This window comes from Hyperoodon ampullatus (genome assembly GCF_949752795.1).
Source record: "Hyperoodon ampullatus genome assembly, chromosome: 6".
In the NCBI taxonomy this organism is placed as follows: Eukaryota; Metazoa; Chordata; class Mammalia; order Artiodactyla; family Ziphiidae; genus Hyperoodon; species Hyperoodon ampullatus.
This window is the reverse complement of record NC_136919.1, coordinates 11082268-11100787: the sequence shown is the minus strand read 5'-3', so window position 1 is coordinate 11100787 and position 18520 is coordinate 11082268. Positions and strand designations below refer to the sequence as shown.

At 39.6% G+C, this 18520-nt stretch overlaps 1 protein-coding gene across 1 annotated transcript in view; it reads right to left on the bottom strand.

Annotated features, from left to right (window-relative positions):
• PSMB7 (proteasome 20S subunit beta 7) overlaps positions 1–18520 on the bottom strand; it is a 57055-nt gene that overhangs the window by 12032 nt on the left and 26503 nt on the right. The window contains exon 6 of the mRNA XM_079707087.1: positions 16491–16549. Within this exon, the coding sequence (XP_079563213.1) occupies positions 16491–16549 (59 nt within the window). The remainder of the gene's footprint in view (positions 1–16490; positions 16550–18520) is intronic.

The window sequence follows — 18520 nt, the reverse complement described above, 5'->3', positions numbered from 1 at the left end:
GTTCTTGGGGGGAAGAGGGAGCCTTCCAAAAGGGCATAAGGAAACTTCTGGAGCCAATGGATATATCTGCCATATTGATCATGGTGATGGGGGCTGGGGAGGAGGAGGGCAGAGGCAGAGGCAAGAGAATTAAGATCCAGGAGATCCAGGTATGAATCTAGTCTTGTTACTTACAGCTATGTTACCCCGGTGGTAAAGTCACTCAACATTTTTAAGTCCCAATTTCCTCATCTGCAAAAAAGTCCTAAAACCATCTAGCACCAGGGCAGTTATGAGGATTAAAAGACTCTTTGCACAGGAGAAGCTGCTAGCACAGTGCCTGGTATGCAGGAAACCCATGATGAATGCTAACCTGATTGGATTCTACCCCTCTTTCTAACTTAACACAAACGGTTATCAAAAGCTTAACCCTTTCAGAACTACCAATGCAGTGGGCAACCGATAACAACTCAGTACTTTGTTTTTTCGACCTCTAGTTCAAAGGAAATCAATTATGAAACAAGCAATTATACTGCAAATAAAATTCAAAATGACGCCATAAAACTGTTCACATGCGCATCTTCCATAAACTTCACTGCCATGTCAATAAGAAGTGTACTAAGTAGCACATTTTCACTTATTATACTTCACTAGAAATTCTATTCTAAAAGGAGGAGAAAAGAGAACTTACATTTACTGTTTGCAGGCACTGTGCTGAGTACATTCTTCCACTTACTCTTCCAAATAACCCTTTAAGGTAGGTACTACCCCTTACGTCCATTTTACAAATCCAGGAAACCAAGGCGCAGAGAGGGAAAATGACTAACTCAAAGTCATATGGCCAACAGCTAGAAGGCCTGAGATTCAACATAGTTTTGTCTAACTCCAGAGCCCATGGATTTTTCACTCAAGACAGCAGAACCTCCAAACAATTAGCATCCAAAAACAGTAATGATACTTGTCTAGTCCTTAGATATAACTGGTTAATCACTCATGGGTTTATCTTTTTAAAGTACCTCTGAAATTCTTCAAAGTTGCAAACATATTGCTTAAATAATGGTACTCTATCATTCCATCATTCATCTGGCTTGTTAAGAACATCTGGATAAATTTTTCTTATACAGAATGTACATTCATCAAATCCCAAAGCAAAAAGCCTATCAAATTCACTGTATCAGTACTACATTCAAATGTTTATATCTCCTTAAAATACATGCATAGCGCTTCCCTGGTGGCACAGTGGTTGAGAATCCACCTGCTGATGCAGGGGACACAGGTTCATGCCCCGGTCCAGGAAGATCCCACATGCCGAGGAGCGGCTAGGCCCGTGAGCCATGGCCACTGAGCCTGTGTGTCCGGAGCCTGTGCTCCACAACGGGAGAGGGTGAGAGGCCCGTGTACCGCAAAAAAAAAAAAAAAAAAAACATGCATAAAACCTCTCAGCAAACAGAGTGAGTCAAATTGTTTTTTAACCACCTTGTATGTCAATAAAAAAGATACCATTTAACTTAATTTTCCCATCAGGCCATTTGTTGATTGTAAATCTTAACTGAAACAGACCAAGAAAAGGCATTTTAATTTTCTTTTAACATTTTGGGGCAAGAAGTAGTCAGAGGATAAGAGAGCAAACTTTGTTAAGCCTGACTGCAATTTACAAATATGGTCCTCCTAACAATTCCTTCAGGTACTGACTTTAAGCCCGTTTTACAAATGAGTTTTATATTTTAAAAACTGGGGCTACAGGTGTTACAGAAGAAGCAAAAATCAATCTTCAACCTAAACCTCTTCCAAGTCCATGCATACACTTTCCATCATGCCCTGTTCTTATTCCTCTACCACCCCAATTCAATTTATCTGAGTTAAAAGAAACTAATATATTTGTCAAGGAATCAAAGTTAATGAGTCCTTAAGTCTTTTCAGCATTCCAATATCACCACAGTCTGATTTTAGAAAAAAACATAGTCCAACATTATGACAGGGTGACAACGACTATAAGTGTGATTGTGTTCTACAGATACAATGTTCATTGCAAATATTTTCAAAAATCTGTACTACTAGGTAGAATTTTAAAATATCTATTTAGCACAACTTCATATCATTTAAAAAAATTTTTGTTTCTGCACAATTTCAGGGTTAGGGGAGAGTGGTATAAATTACCTCACAGAAACCAGCAAGTAACATTATCTGTTAAGGTTAAAACTTTAACTACCTTCCTGAGGTATGCTGCTGGGGTCTCATTACAGCAGGTAATCTCACATTCTGCCATGCACAACACACTAAGTACCAGCATCTCCCAATTACATTGTAACGTAAATCTCAAAGGACATTTGAAAAGTCTACACAGCTCCTGCACCCACTGCCAAAACACAACCACCTCTAATGGAACGTGGCAGCTTTCTAAACTAATATTCACACGCAGGGACAGGGATGCTAAGCGCGGCCTTATCCCACACTGAAGAGAGGATGCTAATTAAAAGCCCACACTGAATCGGGAAATGACCACTCAGACAACTTTAGACACTGTCTGGAGTTTTGTTTTCCTATTTCCAAACATGTTCAGCTGCCCAAACTTCCAGGATTACACAACTGAGAGAAAGTTAGAGCAGGAGTCCTCACACCTTTGTATGTGGTGATGCCCCTCTTCTGGAATAGCTTCCTCTCCTCTTCAGTCTCCCTACCCCACCCCTTCCTCAAACCCCAAGACAAAAAGAATTTCAAGTGAGGAGTCACATACTCTTTGAGGCCACCTTAAAGTTCCCCAGACAGATTTCACCAATTCCTCTGATCGTGACCACTACACCCCCCTTATATGCACCATTCTCGTACTTTCAGTACTGTTTGTGGGCCTGTCCACCACCCCACTAGGCTGTAAATGTCACTAAGAAAGGGCCCTGGGGCTTCCCTGGTGGTGCAGTGGTTGAGAGTCCGCCTGCCGATGCAGGGGACATGGGCTCGTGCCCCGGTCCGGGAAGATCCCACATGCTGAGGAGCAGCTGGGCCCGTGAGCCATGGCCGCTGAGTCTGCGTGTCCGGAGCCTGTGCTCTGCAATGGGAGAGGCCACAACAGTGAGAGGCCCATGTATCGCAAAAAAAAAAAAAAAAAAAAAAAAAAAAAGAAAGGGCCCTGCCTCATAATCACAGACCTTGGCACCTGGTTGGAGATAAACAGAACTCAGGTGAATGGATCTCAAGGCCACCCTTCACATCTCAGAATGACCACCATCTCTCAATAGTTTACAGAAGCCTTAATGGCGACTCTAATGGGGATATAGAAGATGTTCTTCCGGTGGTGTAGGTACCAAGAAACTTCTGGTTTCTTTGCCCACTGCTCTTTTGCCTTTGCCAACTTTTATGTGTCTCAGAAGTCTTTGAGAAAGCACCTTTTTAAAAAGGCCTTCAAAACAGCAGAGGTATCCAAGGTACATTTGTTCTTCCTGTAATCATTTGGCTATTTCTGGAACTGTTTTTACTTTGGTTAGCAAAACCTAGACTTGATACAGGCTGAGATGCAAAAAAAATAACTGTCATAATAGTAGTAATGGCTTTGAAATATCTCATCTAAGCCAACTTTCTCATACCTCTTAAGAATTGCCAACCCCTTCAAATATTGGCAGTTCCATTTATTCAGGTCTTCCGATACATAAAATTTGCTGACTTTTCCCCCCTTGAGTTGTTGCAGATATATGAAAACCTTATAAAAGCTTTTTTTTTTTTTGGCTAGAAATGAAACTTCTCTGCCTGTGAAAATTATAGGGGCATTTTAAAATTACCATATGTTTTAGATCAGAAGGTAAAAACAGTACAGCAGCCCATGAAAACGTTCCAGCCCATGAAAGCTTACAATTAACTCATTAAAATACAGTTCAAGCCCTCAAGTTCCCCTACTCTTGTAGGCAGTGGTCCCATTTAACATTTAAATATCCTGTGTCAGTAAGTTTACCATTTTTAGTGTTCATTTACATGTACAATGTAAACATACATAGGTACATTTAAATATTTAGCCCCAAATGTTATTTTAAACTTAATTTTTCCACAGAGCTATTTGATTTTTTAAAAATAAGACAAAACTTCCCCCAAATCCTTAATCACACTTCAGTGTACATTAGAGAATGTATAATGTGTGGCTGCTTTGCACACCCACATGCCCACTACCTCCCCCTTTCTAACATCGCACACCACACAAGTATAATAAACCATGTTAATATTTCATACCACTGTGAAATATGCTGGAGTATCAATTCAACATCTGCTGTCTTTAGGGTCCGGGAGTCCCGCAGAGACACTTTCAATTTGTAATTGAGTTCTATGCTGAATTAATCAGCAGTTTATCTTTTTTACTAAAATAACGTCTTCACCACTAAACCAGATTTACATTAACAATTTATGCCAAATTACCTGCCAAGGCAAAACTTATAAGATTCTAAGCTACCATCCAGCAACACTCAGTCCTATATTTCATTTCTTATATTTCTCTAACCTATACACAAGAAAAGTAGAAATCCATTGTTCAAGAGCTTGCAAGTCTCTACCCACAGATGACCTCCTGGATTTGAGACACAGAGCCTCACTTCTGACAGTGAAATTCAAGCAGCTGGGGTGGAGGGTGTGGGTTCCCATCTTCTCCTGAAAGCCATCGCTCAATGTTTTTATGATTCAAAATTTTTACAAAATAAGATTTCTAGAATGGAATGAAATCAGTAAGTAATAAAAGAGCTTCTCTTATTTCTTTTCCCAAGGAGCTATGACATTCCAAATCTTGGCTTGGCTTGAGTAACAAAAAAGACAACCTACATAAAGGAAGCATTTTTTAGTACCTTAAATTATGTCCCTGAGTCCCAAGTTAGCAAAGGCAATTCAATTTGATATGAGATAAAGAAGTCTATTTTTCTCTTTGATATCATGATGCCGAATATATCAGCAATAACATCTTCCTTTTAATTCCACCTGTATAGTTGGAAGTCACCAAACATTTATTTCTATCCAGCATTATCCCTAGCTCTTACCTCTCTCTCTGATTCAAGGGTCTCTGGTCACAAAGAAGTTACATTCTGTCTGCTGGATCCTTGCCACAGGTGCAGCAAGCAACATACTTTGTGAAATAGTTCTCCTATATAGTATATTTTCCCCTACCTTTCAGTTATAGTAAATATGTAAAGCAAAAACATCTCAAATGGAACACCTGCTCCAAAGAAATGCATCATAAATAATCACCTATCCCTTGTTTTCAAGCTACTTTGCCCATAGCTGTTTAAGGAATTTCCACTGTCATACAGAATGGTCTCTTTCAATACTACCTCTGAATTACAGCACCAAGTGTATGCATTCAGCTGGTACCCAATTAGCACCTGCTCACTGATTACATATTAATGATTATATAAGAAAATGAAATTCAGTATATACACAGCAGGGCAGAAGACCTGGAAAAATTTTTGCACAGAAATATTTTTGGTGGAAAAATCAACGAGTTTTCAGAGTCAATAACTATGGCAGCATACCATTTGCAGTGTTCTCATTACTCTTCAAAGAATTCCAAATGGAGAACTTCAAATTTTACAGAGGGTCAATTCCCTTAGATTTGTTGATTCTTGAATTCCAGAGGCCTGGCCCCAAGTGGCCATTTCTAAGTCAAGGAAGAGAAGGAATCCAAAGGGAGAGAAGCAATTATGTACCTGTGACATTCCAAACTCTGTATGGTAGGGAGCAAAGTCCTGCTCTTGAATCATCATGTGAAACAGCAGAGAAAACTTGCATCTGCCTTACAAAACACCACAAAATGAAAATGTGAGCAAGAAGATCCAAGGGAGTAAACTTAACTCAAGAAGTCCTTTTCTGCTTCTCCAAAGCTGGCCCACCAGTGGGTTCAAATTCAGGAGAACAAACTCACTCTTTCAAAAGGGGACAACTCAAAACATCTGATGCTGGTGAGAAGCTTTAAAACATCAACAGTGTCTTATTATCTATTCTAAAGGTTGAATGGTAATTCTCCAAATCACTCACTGAACCGTAAGGCCAACTTCAGTATCTGTTCATTTCTAAAATTAAGTCTTTAACTCCACTGGAAATCACTACCAGGAATAATTCTATACAGGGCCCCAGGGATTATATCTTTGGGTTCTGACACCTCTAAAAACTTTTTTTTTTTAATGTATGTATGTATTTATTGATTTATTTATGGCTGTGTTGGGTCTTCCATTTCTGTGCATGGGCTTTCTCTAGTTGTGGCAAGCAGGGGCCACTCTTCATCGCAGTGCACAGGCCTCTCACTATCGTGGCCTCTGTTGTTGCGGAGCACAGGCTCCAGACGCGCAGGCTCAGTAATTGTGGCTCACGGGCCCAGTTGCTCCGCGGCATGTGGGATCTTCCCAGACCAGGGCTCGAACCCGTGTCCCCTGCATTGGCAGGCAGATTCACAACCACTGTGCCACCAGGGAAGCCCTAAAAACTTTTTTTAACGTTAAATACAACGAGAGAAAATTACTGGGGAAAAATTAATACATTTTTGATCTAACAAAAAAGACACACTTTACTATGTCTAATGTTTCAGGTCTTAAGGAAAACCAATAAGCAGGAATTAGGACCAAAAGCAAATGACAGAAACAGCCTCAGGGAGAGCCTCTTAAAGGGACCTTCCAATAGTTAAACACACAACCATCCCAATTACTGCCCAAATCCAGTGCATAAAGAAGTGTGTCAAATGTTTCAATAGTTACATTTAAACATTTCTGTAGTTGCATTAGTTCTTAACCAATAAGGAATCCATCAGTTAAGACAATGAGACACCAACTCACACCCACCAGGATGGCTATAATCAAAAAGCCAAATGATAAATGTTGGCAAGGGTGTGCAGAGACTAAAATCTTTATACACTATTAGTGACCCAGCCACTTTGTAAACTGGTCTGGCAGTTCCTCAAAAAGTTAAACATAGAGAGTTACCAAATGACTCAGCAATTCTACTCCTAGGTATATATATACCCAAGAGAAATGACAATATATGTCCACACAAAAACCTGTACACAAATGTTCACAGCAGCACTATTCATAATGGTCAAAAAGTGAAAACAATCCAAATGTCCATTAACTAATGAATGGGTAAATAAAATGTGATAAATTCATACAATGGAATACTATTCAACCATAAAAAATGAAGTATCAATACATGCTACAAGGACGAAATATTACGAAAATACTGTAAATTAAAGAAGCCAGTCACAACATATTGTATGATTCCTATTGTATGAAATGTCCAGAACACGCATATCTGTAGAGACAGAAAGTAGATGAGCTGTTACCTAGGGCTGGGAGGGCTGAGGGGAAATGGGAAGTGACTGCTAATGGATATGGCATTTCTTTTGAGGGGGATGAAAATGGTCTAAAATGGATTATGGTGATAGCTGCACAGCTCTGTGAATATACTAAAAACCACAGAATTACACACTTAAAGTCAGTGAGCTGTATGCATGTAAACTATATCTCAATGAAGCTGTTATTAAAATAATAAGGCATCCAACATTTTTAGAACAGAGGGCCTAAAAAAAAGTCAAAACATCTAGTGACATGTCACCCATCAATCAAATAATTCACATTCTGATAGTAATTTTTTTAAAGCTAGAGATCACAAGAAACAAAAATGTCAGCATAGATTCTTAGGAACATTTCATAAGAATTAATTTTGGCTTTAAGTATATATATTTTTTCCCAGATATACAAGATACCTAAACAGATGTAGTACCAGACAAACATAACCTTAAAATCTAAAACTCTGGAAAAGCGAGTCAAGTTCAGCTTATCAAGCTGACACCTATTAAACTGCTACAAGAAAAACAGTCTTAAACACCATCAATATCAATACAGGCAGGAAAATCACTGTTTATGATAGCTATCGAGGGCAAGATTTTGTCTTGTTTTTTTGTTTTTAATTTTGCATTTACTTAAAACTCTGTTTGATGCTAGCAGGGTTCAAGTCACGCAGGAAGGTGCTCGGCTAAACACTGATCATCCTCCTTGATCTCCATTGTCTGCTGTGTGGGTTCCACCAGCAAACCTCCCAGCAAGTGGTCACCTTCCTATGGAGTCATTAAACCTCTGAATGTCAGCTGGTGGGATTAGCCAGCAGCTTCCACACCTGAGCCCCCGTGGCAGGGACAGAGGCATTTGGATCAAGATCACTAATGAATACAGAATTCATATGCCGCTTGTCAGGGCTCCTGAGCTGAGTCGCACAGATGCAACCTAAATAAGACGGAGGACAGAACAATTGTTGACGAAGATTAAAAAGTTTTGGCAGTTGGGGTAAAAAGAACACCTCATTATTCAAATATGATAGTCTTGCTTATTTATTTATTTTTGGTTCAAGTTACTCATGATTTGCCTCAAATGGACAAATGCCATTCACCAATATTTAAAGGCTTATTGGTCTCATTACTAAATTTGAAGAAGGCTATGCCATCTGAACATTAGCTATATAGAGAAAAACAGCTCCCCTGTAAATATCTGAAAACTCTGAGGGAAAAAACAACCTCAGGATATTTGCGGGGAGGACAGTTAAAAGATGAAAATAAATTCTGATGAATTCAAAGAGAAGAAGAAAAAAAACCTTCCATAGCCAAATGACTTACTTATATTTCCCAATATCTCTGTATTTCTAACTTTGCATCTTTCCATCCCTGGGTTCCTTCCAGTCACTGAGCTCACCCAAGAGGTTTATACACCTCCTCTGACATTCGTCTGGCTTCGTGCCATCTTCATAAGACCTCATCAGAGAAAAGGAATAGCCCAAGCAGCCCACACCTCTGCTCACCTGGAATAAGATGTCTTCCCCACTCTGTTGTCAAAGAACTAGAGGCCTAGCAAAGAGGCAGAAGAGCAGGGTGATTGATCACATCGGAGGGCCAGACTGACGAGGGTTCAAACCACGATCCCATCACTGCCCGGCTGTGGGACCTCGGGTAAGATATGTGACCTCCCTACACCCTATGTTTCTTCTCGACAAAACAGGGATAACAAAGTACAGACCCCACACGATTGTTGAAAAGTAAATAAGATGATGCAGACAAAGCTGTTAGAAAAGAGCTTGGCACAGCATAAGCACTCAAAAAGCATCAGCTAGTATGACTGCTGTGTTTTCAATACCTTCTCCCCATAACAAAAAGGCAAATATTTCCATAGCCTGTGCTATGTGTTAAACAGGCTTCTTCTACTGTCATGACCACTAGCTAGGCCTGTCTCTGATTTTAAGCTTTCAGATAAGAAAGAAGAATCATACCTAGGACTTCCCTGGTGGCGCAATGGTTAAGAAGCCTCCTGCCAATGCAGGGGACGTGGGTTCGAGCCCTGGTCCAGAAGATCCCACATGCCGCAGAGCAACTAAGCCTGCGCGCCACAACTACTGAGCCCACGAACCCAGAGCCCGTGCTCCGCAACAGGAGAAGCCACCACAATGAGAAGGCCGCGCACCGCAACGAAGGGTAGCCCCTGCTCGCCGCAACTAGAGAAAGCCTGCGTGCAGCAACGAAGACCCAACGCAGCCAAAAATAAATAAATAAAATATAAAATTAAAAAAAAATCATATCTATCTATATCATCAAGCCTGACACAAGTACAAATAATCATGTTAGTCGTTGCTATGTGATGTTTGTATCCTACTACTGGATTACTAAAAAATAGAAACAGCTGTCATATTTTAGAGCCAATTTTGTGTGAGCCATCATATGAAGTGCTTTACAGACCACATATAATCCTGACAGCAACCCACAGGCAGGTCTCTGGATCCCCGTCTTCTGGATGAACAGTGCCGGGCCGTGGCTTGCCCACGGTCGTGCCATGCGTACAGTGGAAACTCACTCACAGCCCAATCCTCTAGCTCCTAAGCTCCTGTGTGCCCTTTTCCATCTGACCACATTGAACTCATGCTCTATGCTTCCCCTTGGGACCAGTCTATGTGCCAAACTGAATAGACTCTTTTTTTTTAATCAAAATAATGCAGATCTCTTACACTACTGTCCATCTGCATGGCACAAATAAATCTGAAACTTCAGTGTCTTTCTACTATTAGACTTAAACAAACAAAAAACTACAGTCACTTCTAAAATTTGCTATAGAATACCATATTGGTATCAACTCTTTCGTTATATAAAGTGGATCTATAGCTGCCTGAAATGACAGATTAATTCTGTTTCCTCCATAGTTACGTGTTTGGCATCACGTTTGTGAGGTAAACACAAGCCTTTAGGGCGATAGCTGCTCACATCTTTAGCAATAAGGGCTTCTCTAGAGGCCAGCACTTGCCAAGTGATGAAATATGACTCCATAAATCAGACAGCTGAAGTGGCACTTGTATACGTCACCATCTATCTTTACAGCTTCTCTCTAAAGGCTATAGGGTAAGAGCTCATCCCTCGGTATTGTGACCAGAAAAAGGACCATCACAGTTGGCACTGACTAAGCATGTGCTACTTAAAACTGAAGACACACTAAGACTGGGGGGAAAAAAAGATCCTGCTGGTGTTAGCACGCCTCAGGCAGTGGTAGAAGCTTCAGCAACTCATCTTCAAAAGGCAAAGAGCCAGAGCTCTAGAAACCTGCAAAAATTGGCTAAGCCTGCAGTCTTCATTTCTTTAAGTTGAGCATCTTCAAAGTCTAGAATTCTAACTGTAGGGCACAGCAGCTGCCACTGCAGATCTGATCCTCTCAGCTTTTGGCAGCTCTCAACTTGAGATTCTAGCAAAAGAATTTTTCAAGTTGCTATTATTGCCTGTCATGGATTTATAAATATTGTGCAGTATCTGCTGTGGCATGGCTCTCATGGGACGCCGAAGCATGCCAAATGCGTAACAGAATGAAAAACAGTTTCTATTCTTCAAATAAATGCTAATTTTTTTAACTGTGCTCACATGATGTGTTTGTTGACCAACTTCAATAGTACAGAATATGTATCAGAGAGGGGAAAAAAGCTGATTGTCTTTTCCAGCAGTATTCAGCTGCTACTTTCATTAAGCTTGTTTAATTAGATTCCAGATGCTAATTTGCAAGTCGATACCAGAGGGTGCAGGACAGTTTGCCTTTGAATCATCTCCCTGTGATGTAAGGGTCCTGCCGCACACCGCTACCCTTCAGCAGCCCTCACACGCTTTCTGACAATTAGTGCAAAGAGGGGACAGTACTGATCTTGACAGACTAAATATTAATCTTCTACCCATTTTTATGAATTATAATCTTCAAGAGTTTAAATTTCTCACTGGGCCAAATGGAAACATTCCTTCTTACAAAGAAATAGCATGGAAGGAAAACTAACCTAAGCTATCAGATTCATTTCCTTAACCCTCCCCACCCTAAAATAAAAGTTTTTATTTCAGCAATTTTCAAGATACATACTTGCACGAAGCTAACACCATATTTCCAGGTACAATGGTCAAATTCCTCATACTTAACTGGAAAATGGACTCAGAAGGCCACAGTGTGTTTATCACTAATTTCCTGTCCAGCTAGCCTGTGGATAATAACTAGGATAAGGGGCTTAGTTCTTATGCCAGCCTTAACAATAGGAAAAAAAAAAAATTCTAGGGGAATGGCTCCACACAATTCATCATCACCAAAAAACCCTCTAATACAACTGACCCCTTGTCATTAGGTCAACTCACACATTTCAAAATCCACTATTCTGCTAATACATACGTACAGTGTCCAAATAAGCACCTTTGCTGATAAAAACAAAGCATGAGATTTATCAGCAGTAATACAATTTTTAATGCCTTCATTTTTATCAATCTGAGTACTATGAACACTAAAGGTGAACACTAAACAGTTATCAAACTGTTTCAAAGGAAGGTAAATTCTGGGACCAACTAAGAAAGGTTGCTTCTGACACCTTTTTATCCACTCATTCAACAAATACTGGCTGACTACCTATACAATGCACCATTTTAGGTGTGACGAAATAGAAACGAATAAGCACAGTTCCTGCCCTCAGAGAACTTCCAGGCTAACAGCAAGGAGAAAAACAAGAAAATGAGCATCCCAAGACTGGGACAGGCAATGTTAGGGCCACAACTGGATGAGAATTTTAAAAGATTTTTTAATGGGCCTTAAACTCACACAGTTAGCTGGCAGTTTCTCTGAAACCTTGAGTCAGAGCTTTTACCTGAAGCAAATCACTGGTTCAGATGACTTCAAAAGGCAGAAGCTCATCTTAGGCATTTATGAATCCCAGCTAGGTTTCACTGTTCTGCTTTTTGGCCTGTAATTTCCCAATGAGCATCTGCCCTTTGGCCCATCTTCATTTCGGCCGTGTACTCAATGGGGCGTTTGCTTTGTTGACTCTGGCCCAATACTGTGTATTATTTGAGAAATGTACTAGTTATCTTCTTCTGTTATCTCAAAAAAAAAAAAAAGAAGTTCAGCACTTTCCAGATGGGAAGAAGAGAAAGTCCCCTCCATTTCCCAGGTGGTTTTTGATGACTCAGATTTTGCTTTAGCTCTGGGTTATCCTGTCTCAACTCTACAAACATGTACTGAACATCAGGAGATGAAGAGGAGAGATGATTTCATGGTCCCTGCCCTCAAGGGTCTCCCCTCTCTCGGCAAGTAGCGGAGATGCCCCTGAAAACAGCCATAAAACAATGGGACAGGTATGTACAATGCAGTACGGGAACACAAATAAATGAGGAAGCAGGTGAGAGCATTGCTGGCAGGCACCGGCAGCGAGCAGGATTCGACAGCAAGCAAGTACACACTGTATTCAAAGAACAGCAAGCAGGTGAGAAGGGCTGAAGTGGAGCAGGAATGCAGACCTATGTTTCCTAAAGTTTAATATTCATACCCCTGGGCTTACATGATGGTGATACATGAATACATTTTTTATTTATATTAATAGTATGTACTCATTTTCATGTCTTGGGGGGAAAAATAACCATCACATCAAACCCAGGATTTCATAGATACAAACTGTATTTTAAAAATAAATTTAAATTAAATAGGTGAACTAGAGTGGCTGTATGGAAGAGAGGAAAGGGAACTGACTGGAAAGTTGAACTTCTGCAGTGAAGGAAATGTTCTGTCTTGATCTGACTGACGGTTACTTGGGTAATTACAAATGCCAGAATCTATCGCACTATACACTTCAGATCTGTGCATTTTATTTTATGTAAATGATAACTCAATTTATAAAACAGTGAGCTGATGTAAAAGAACATTTTCAAGAAAAAGTAGAGGTGGCATCCAGACATGGCAGAATCCTTAAATGTAGTGTGCAAATGACAAGTTCAAGACTAGCCCTGTCCAATAGAAATATGTGAACCACATATGTAGTTTTAAATTCTCTAGTAGCCACGTATAAAAAAGTAAAAATAGGTGAAAAAATTTAATAATATTTTTATTTAACCCAATATACTTAAAATAGTATTGTTTCAACATGTAACCGTATTACTAATGAGATATGTTTTTAAATCTTTTGTACCCAGTCTCTGAAATCTAGGATGTGTTTTCTACTTGCAGCACCTCTCAATTCAGACTAGCTACACTCAAGTGCTCAACAGCTACATGTGGTTGGTGGCTACCATACCAGACTGTGCAGCCGAAGACAATGAGAAAACATTAAAGGTTTTTAAGGAGGCAGGGACTTTCATTCCATAAATACTACAGTCTAGGCCCAGCACTGTCCAAGGCACAGGTTTGCAGTTTAAAAAAAAAAGAAAAAAGACTATGGGCTTTTCCTAATTTATTTGTTCTAACAATAAAGCCAAGACTTTGTTTCGTGAGTCTGGCCTAAAAGTCACTGTTTGGCAAACGATTTGTAATTATGATAGCCTGAAACTTCCCCTCCCCATGAAATTCTCTATGAAGTGAGCAGCAGTTACTGTCCTGGCGATCCATGCAAGACCTGAGAGGCAGAAATGTTCTCCTGGGTTTGTTTGAGACACATCCAGAACCCTTTCCCCTACTGAAGGGAAATAAGCAGACTCAGTCATCCAACCCTTCAGTCTCAAAATAGGCAAGAAAGAACAGTTATGGAGGGCTTCTTGCCACAGAAAGACAAAAAGCCTCCCTGGAAAGAAGAAAAATAGAGTTTGGAAATTTGAAACCAAACGTTTCCATGAGCTCTATGCAAATGCAGAGCCAGAAATGACACCCTGGATGAATTCTCTTTCACAGCAAAGTCACTAACACAGGGTTCTCTCAACTTTCCTAAGCAGTCTCGGCCTTCCACTGAAACCACATCACTTAATCTTCACCAGAAGAAAGCAGGGTGGCCAGCAGTTAGTTGCTTGGTCTTCACAATAATTTTAGTATCTATTAATATCCCTTTAGATTTTTAAAAGTATTACCTTTGCCTTCTATTTACTTTTAAACTCACTTCACTGGAGAAGTACTACCTTCTCCTTAATAAAGTGACTTTTGTTGACTGTCAGTCTGTGTCAAGTGTTAATAAGTTCAGTGAATAAAAACCACTCACCTGAAATTGTAAATTTAATTAACAATCTGAAATGGGAATTTAGTCAACCTGTTTCAAGGTCTCGCAGCTAACACAAAACAATAAGTGGTCTGAACTGTAGATAAAATTGATCTAAGGAACACAACTCTTCAGACTGATAATATCAGAAATTTTACTGAAGGGATGATTCACATTCCCCTTTGCTTCCCTAAAAAATCAGCAATATTAAATTCATGGCCTTTGAATCATTTCAAATCCAAACTCTAAATAATATAAAATTACTTTAGCAGTGTTAAAATCACTTTTAATATACCCCATGCTTTCAACTTTTTATGCAATTCTCATTTTTCTTTAACATATGGAAGTCCCAATCAATTGGAAACAGACACAGCTTTCAAGAAAATTTGAAAAGATTAATGTGGTTTAAAGGAGGGCCTGACACTACTGAGGTGATTTTCTAAATGAAAATCATCAGAGTCTTTCTCTCTATACCTGCATTAGTTCTAATGGATTTGTGGAGCATTAGGAAATTCCTCTCCTTTAGTTTGAAAACTGGAAGATCGTTTTTAATTTTTCTTTTTAAGTGACCTAGTATATCTTATTTTTCCTCTGTACTTAAGAACCCCAAACAGAAAATAATGCTGATATGGGAATAAATGTTCACACTGAGAAATGAGGAGAATTCTAATCTCATTTACAGCTGATACGTGGACCTGTTTACTATTCTTAATTGGAGCAAGACCATTGTTTCTAGTACAAAACACCTAGCTAAATTCTATCTTTAGTCACACGTTTTAATTCCTGCAGATAATTCAAGAAAGGGGAGAAAACTAGCCATCAGTGACCAAGTCCCTTACATGTGCTATCCTCAAATACCAAGGGTGTAGTGGCTTCTGGCAGGAGACCCCTGTCCTGGCTGAGCAGCATCCACGACCCTACATTCTCTGCTCTCCTGGCACTTGGCCCAAACCTGAAGATCAGAGAGCTTCAGGGCTCCAATGACACTTGATGCTCTAATGACAATGAGCTAGAGAAGAACAAAAATTTTTAACATGCAATCTTTTCCAAAGATGATTAGGCATAAAGCATTGTCAAAAAGTAATTCCCAGAAACACCCGCTGGTATCTACACAAAACACTACTGCAAAAGCAGGAAGAGCAGAAACCTACATATTAAGGAATAGGGTAAACCACTCATAAACAGCCTAATAACTGTTGAAAACAAGCTGATACTACCCATGAAAAAATTAACATCTATCAAAAAAATAAGGGCAGATGATGAGGGCTGCCTTCAGGACGTAATGTGCCTACACGCTAGTTCAGCAGCAAGGATAAAGCACAGTGGAGGAATAACATGGTACCATAAAGTATCCAAGCATACTGAACACTCCTTTCAAAACGACAATGAAAGACCTGTGGCTTGTTCTTGGAGATTTTGGGGTCTAGGGGGTTGCTTAATGGAGGTACATCTATCATTAAAGCAGACACAGGTGGAATGTCATTCAGAAGATACCACCCTCCCCACTACCAAAGAAAATATAATAAAAGAATCTCTTATAAATATATGTGAGACACCAGATACATACATCATGCTCTGATAATAGGCCACTACACACATGGTATTGTCCCCATCTTCTGCCAAATGCAGAACAACCTATAGGGATTTTTCAATCTGCCCGCATTTTCAGGCCAGGTCTGTGTGACATGCAAAGACATACATAGTTTCTCTATTCTTAGTGAAAAAACAAAAAACCTGTCATTTTGAGATATTGTGATAACGCAAAAGAAAACATGCTACATTGCAGCAGCATTTACAGCCAAGCAGATTCCCAGACAGCCCAAAGGCCAGAGCAAAAAGCTGAACAGTGCAGGCTCCTCAAGCCTGAGGGAGGGCATAGCAAGGCCACTCCAAAATGAAGCTTTCCCAAGTAACCAGTCTTCTCAGCAAACATAGTACCTGTGCCAAAGAGCATTCCAACTAACAGCAGTTCAAACTTTGGAGGGATCAGCAATCAATTTGTAAATGTCCAACATACAACTAGAAAGATAATGTGAAAGAGAATAAAACTGTAGGAACTTACATACCTCCATATCTGGCCTAAATTTATCTTCAAACACGGCCATTGCTGCTAAGGAGCCAGAACCTGTAGGAAAAAAGATGCATTTTTAGCATATTTACCAACTCCCAGCTTCTCCATCTCAAGTTTACCTCGGGGCAGCAAAAATGGCAAAACACACCCAATGTCACATTCACGTACAGTGTAAATATTAATACTATAGGGCCACAAAAACCAGGTAAACACTGCTCTTCAAAAACCTGGAGTCACACTTACCACTATCTCGGGTAAACCTGCAACTGGCCCTACTTCTACTATTGACAGGAGTAACTGCATATTATTCACAATAAAATCCTGAAGCATGAAAATGAGGTTATGGATAATTTGTATTTGTTCAAAAAGTGAATGCCACACAATTTCATATATCCTGTGCTGTGACTCTTGTGCTCCAAAGCTGTGCCTTGGCAGGCTGCTGGGTATAGAGCTAAATACCAAGCCAGTTAGAAAGAATAGATTGTTTTAATGAGCTGGCCCTGGTAGAGTCACCTTGACACACGGGGAAGAAACTACAGCACCAGCAATGGTAATAGGACTGTGAGCTACGGCCACCAGGTTATTCCAGCTACAACTGTAAAACACTTTATTATGTGGCATTTATTTGGAGCTATTATTTTTAGTTCGTACATTGAGGAGTAACAGCTGAGTAGACAAAATGACAAAGAAACAAAAATTTATTATCACAATAGCAAATGGCTGAAAGGTTATGCTGCATAGATATTAACAGACAGCAAATTTCTCCCTACAAAAGTAGGATGTAAAGGCATTACAAATAAGTGTGGGCTCCCTTTGAATGGATATAAAAGGCAGCTCAGAACTATGAAAATTTAAACTTGCTTTGTTCAGAAACTTGCTTTGTTCAGAGAATCTTTAGAAAACCATCATCTTGTCTTTACAGGGTCCTGGCAATATTTTAGGATACTCTACTTTTGGAGAGAGGATAGAGTTGCCCACAATTTTTTACTCCAATTAGAAGATTTTTTTGGCATTTATTACTTTTTAACTTGTTTTGCATAACACTATCTATTTAGCTGGGTCACAGAGAAAACCATATTTTCTATTTAAAATGATTTGTGTACATCGCTTGACCACCTCAATGGTTTAGCAAAGGAAAAAGGCAGCGATTAAACAGTTTCAAATGAGGTGTCCTGCTGATTTTATCAAGTCTGCTGAATGTATAATGAAAAAGGAGAAGCTGACAGCATCGCTGCATTGAGAAAATACAGACTACCTTATCTGAACCATTTAAGGAGGTCCAATTATAGATCAAATTTAAAGGGTAGAAACAGCAGATTTACAGACACAAATCAATGAACATGGTAATCCCAATGAATATGACAGATACTCCTGTTAGGGAATATTGCTGTGGTTGAGGATCATTACCTTCACAGCACCGGATACATCACATCTAAAGCAGTGGGAAGCTACGAGCGTAGACGGCATTACGGGCAATGACTATTCATTTAAGCTTTGGGAGCAAAAGGCAACCCCATTTTCCCCTCTCACAATTTTTTCTCCACAAAAAAAAAAAAAAAAGGGAACCTAAAGAGATATTAAAAGCCCTTTAGAAAGGAAACAGAAATTAAACAGATATAAAACTAGTGTACCCAAATAAAACTAGATATATATACACAAATTCACCAAAATCAAACCTTGGAATTTCATAGTTTATGTGTCCTGGAAAATCTGGAAATAGAGTCAGAGTTCACCAATGTTTTGTGACTTACACATTTACTCTGAGTTTCAGGGATCAAGGGGGGAAAGCAACCTGTTTTAAGGCATTGGTGAGAACCAGTCTCAGACTTCGTAGTAAAAAACGAGCTGGTTTTGTATGGAAAACAAAGGACAACTGTCATGAAGAAACAAGAAAATTGCAAATAAGGAAACCTCAGGAAAAAAAATACTTCTTTTCCAACCTGGCCCAAGAATACCTCTGCAAAGAGCCCAAGGGTAAACGCACCAGAGGCCAGAAATACACATTAGAAAAGGACAGGGGAAGGA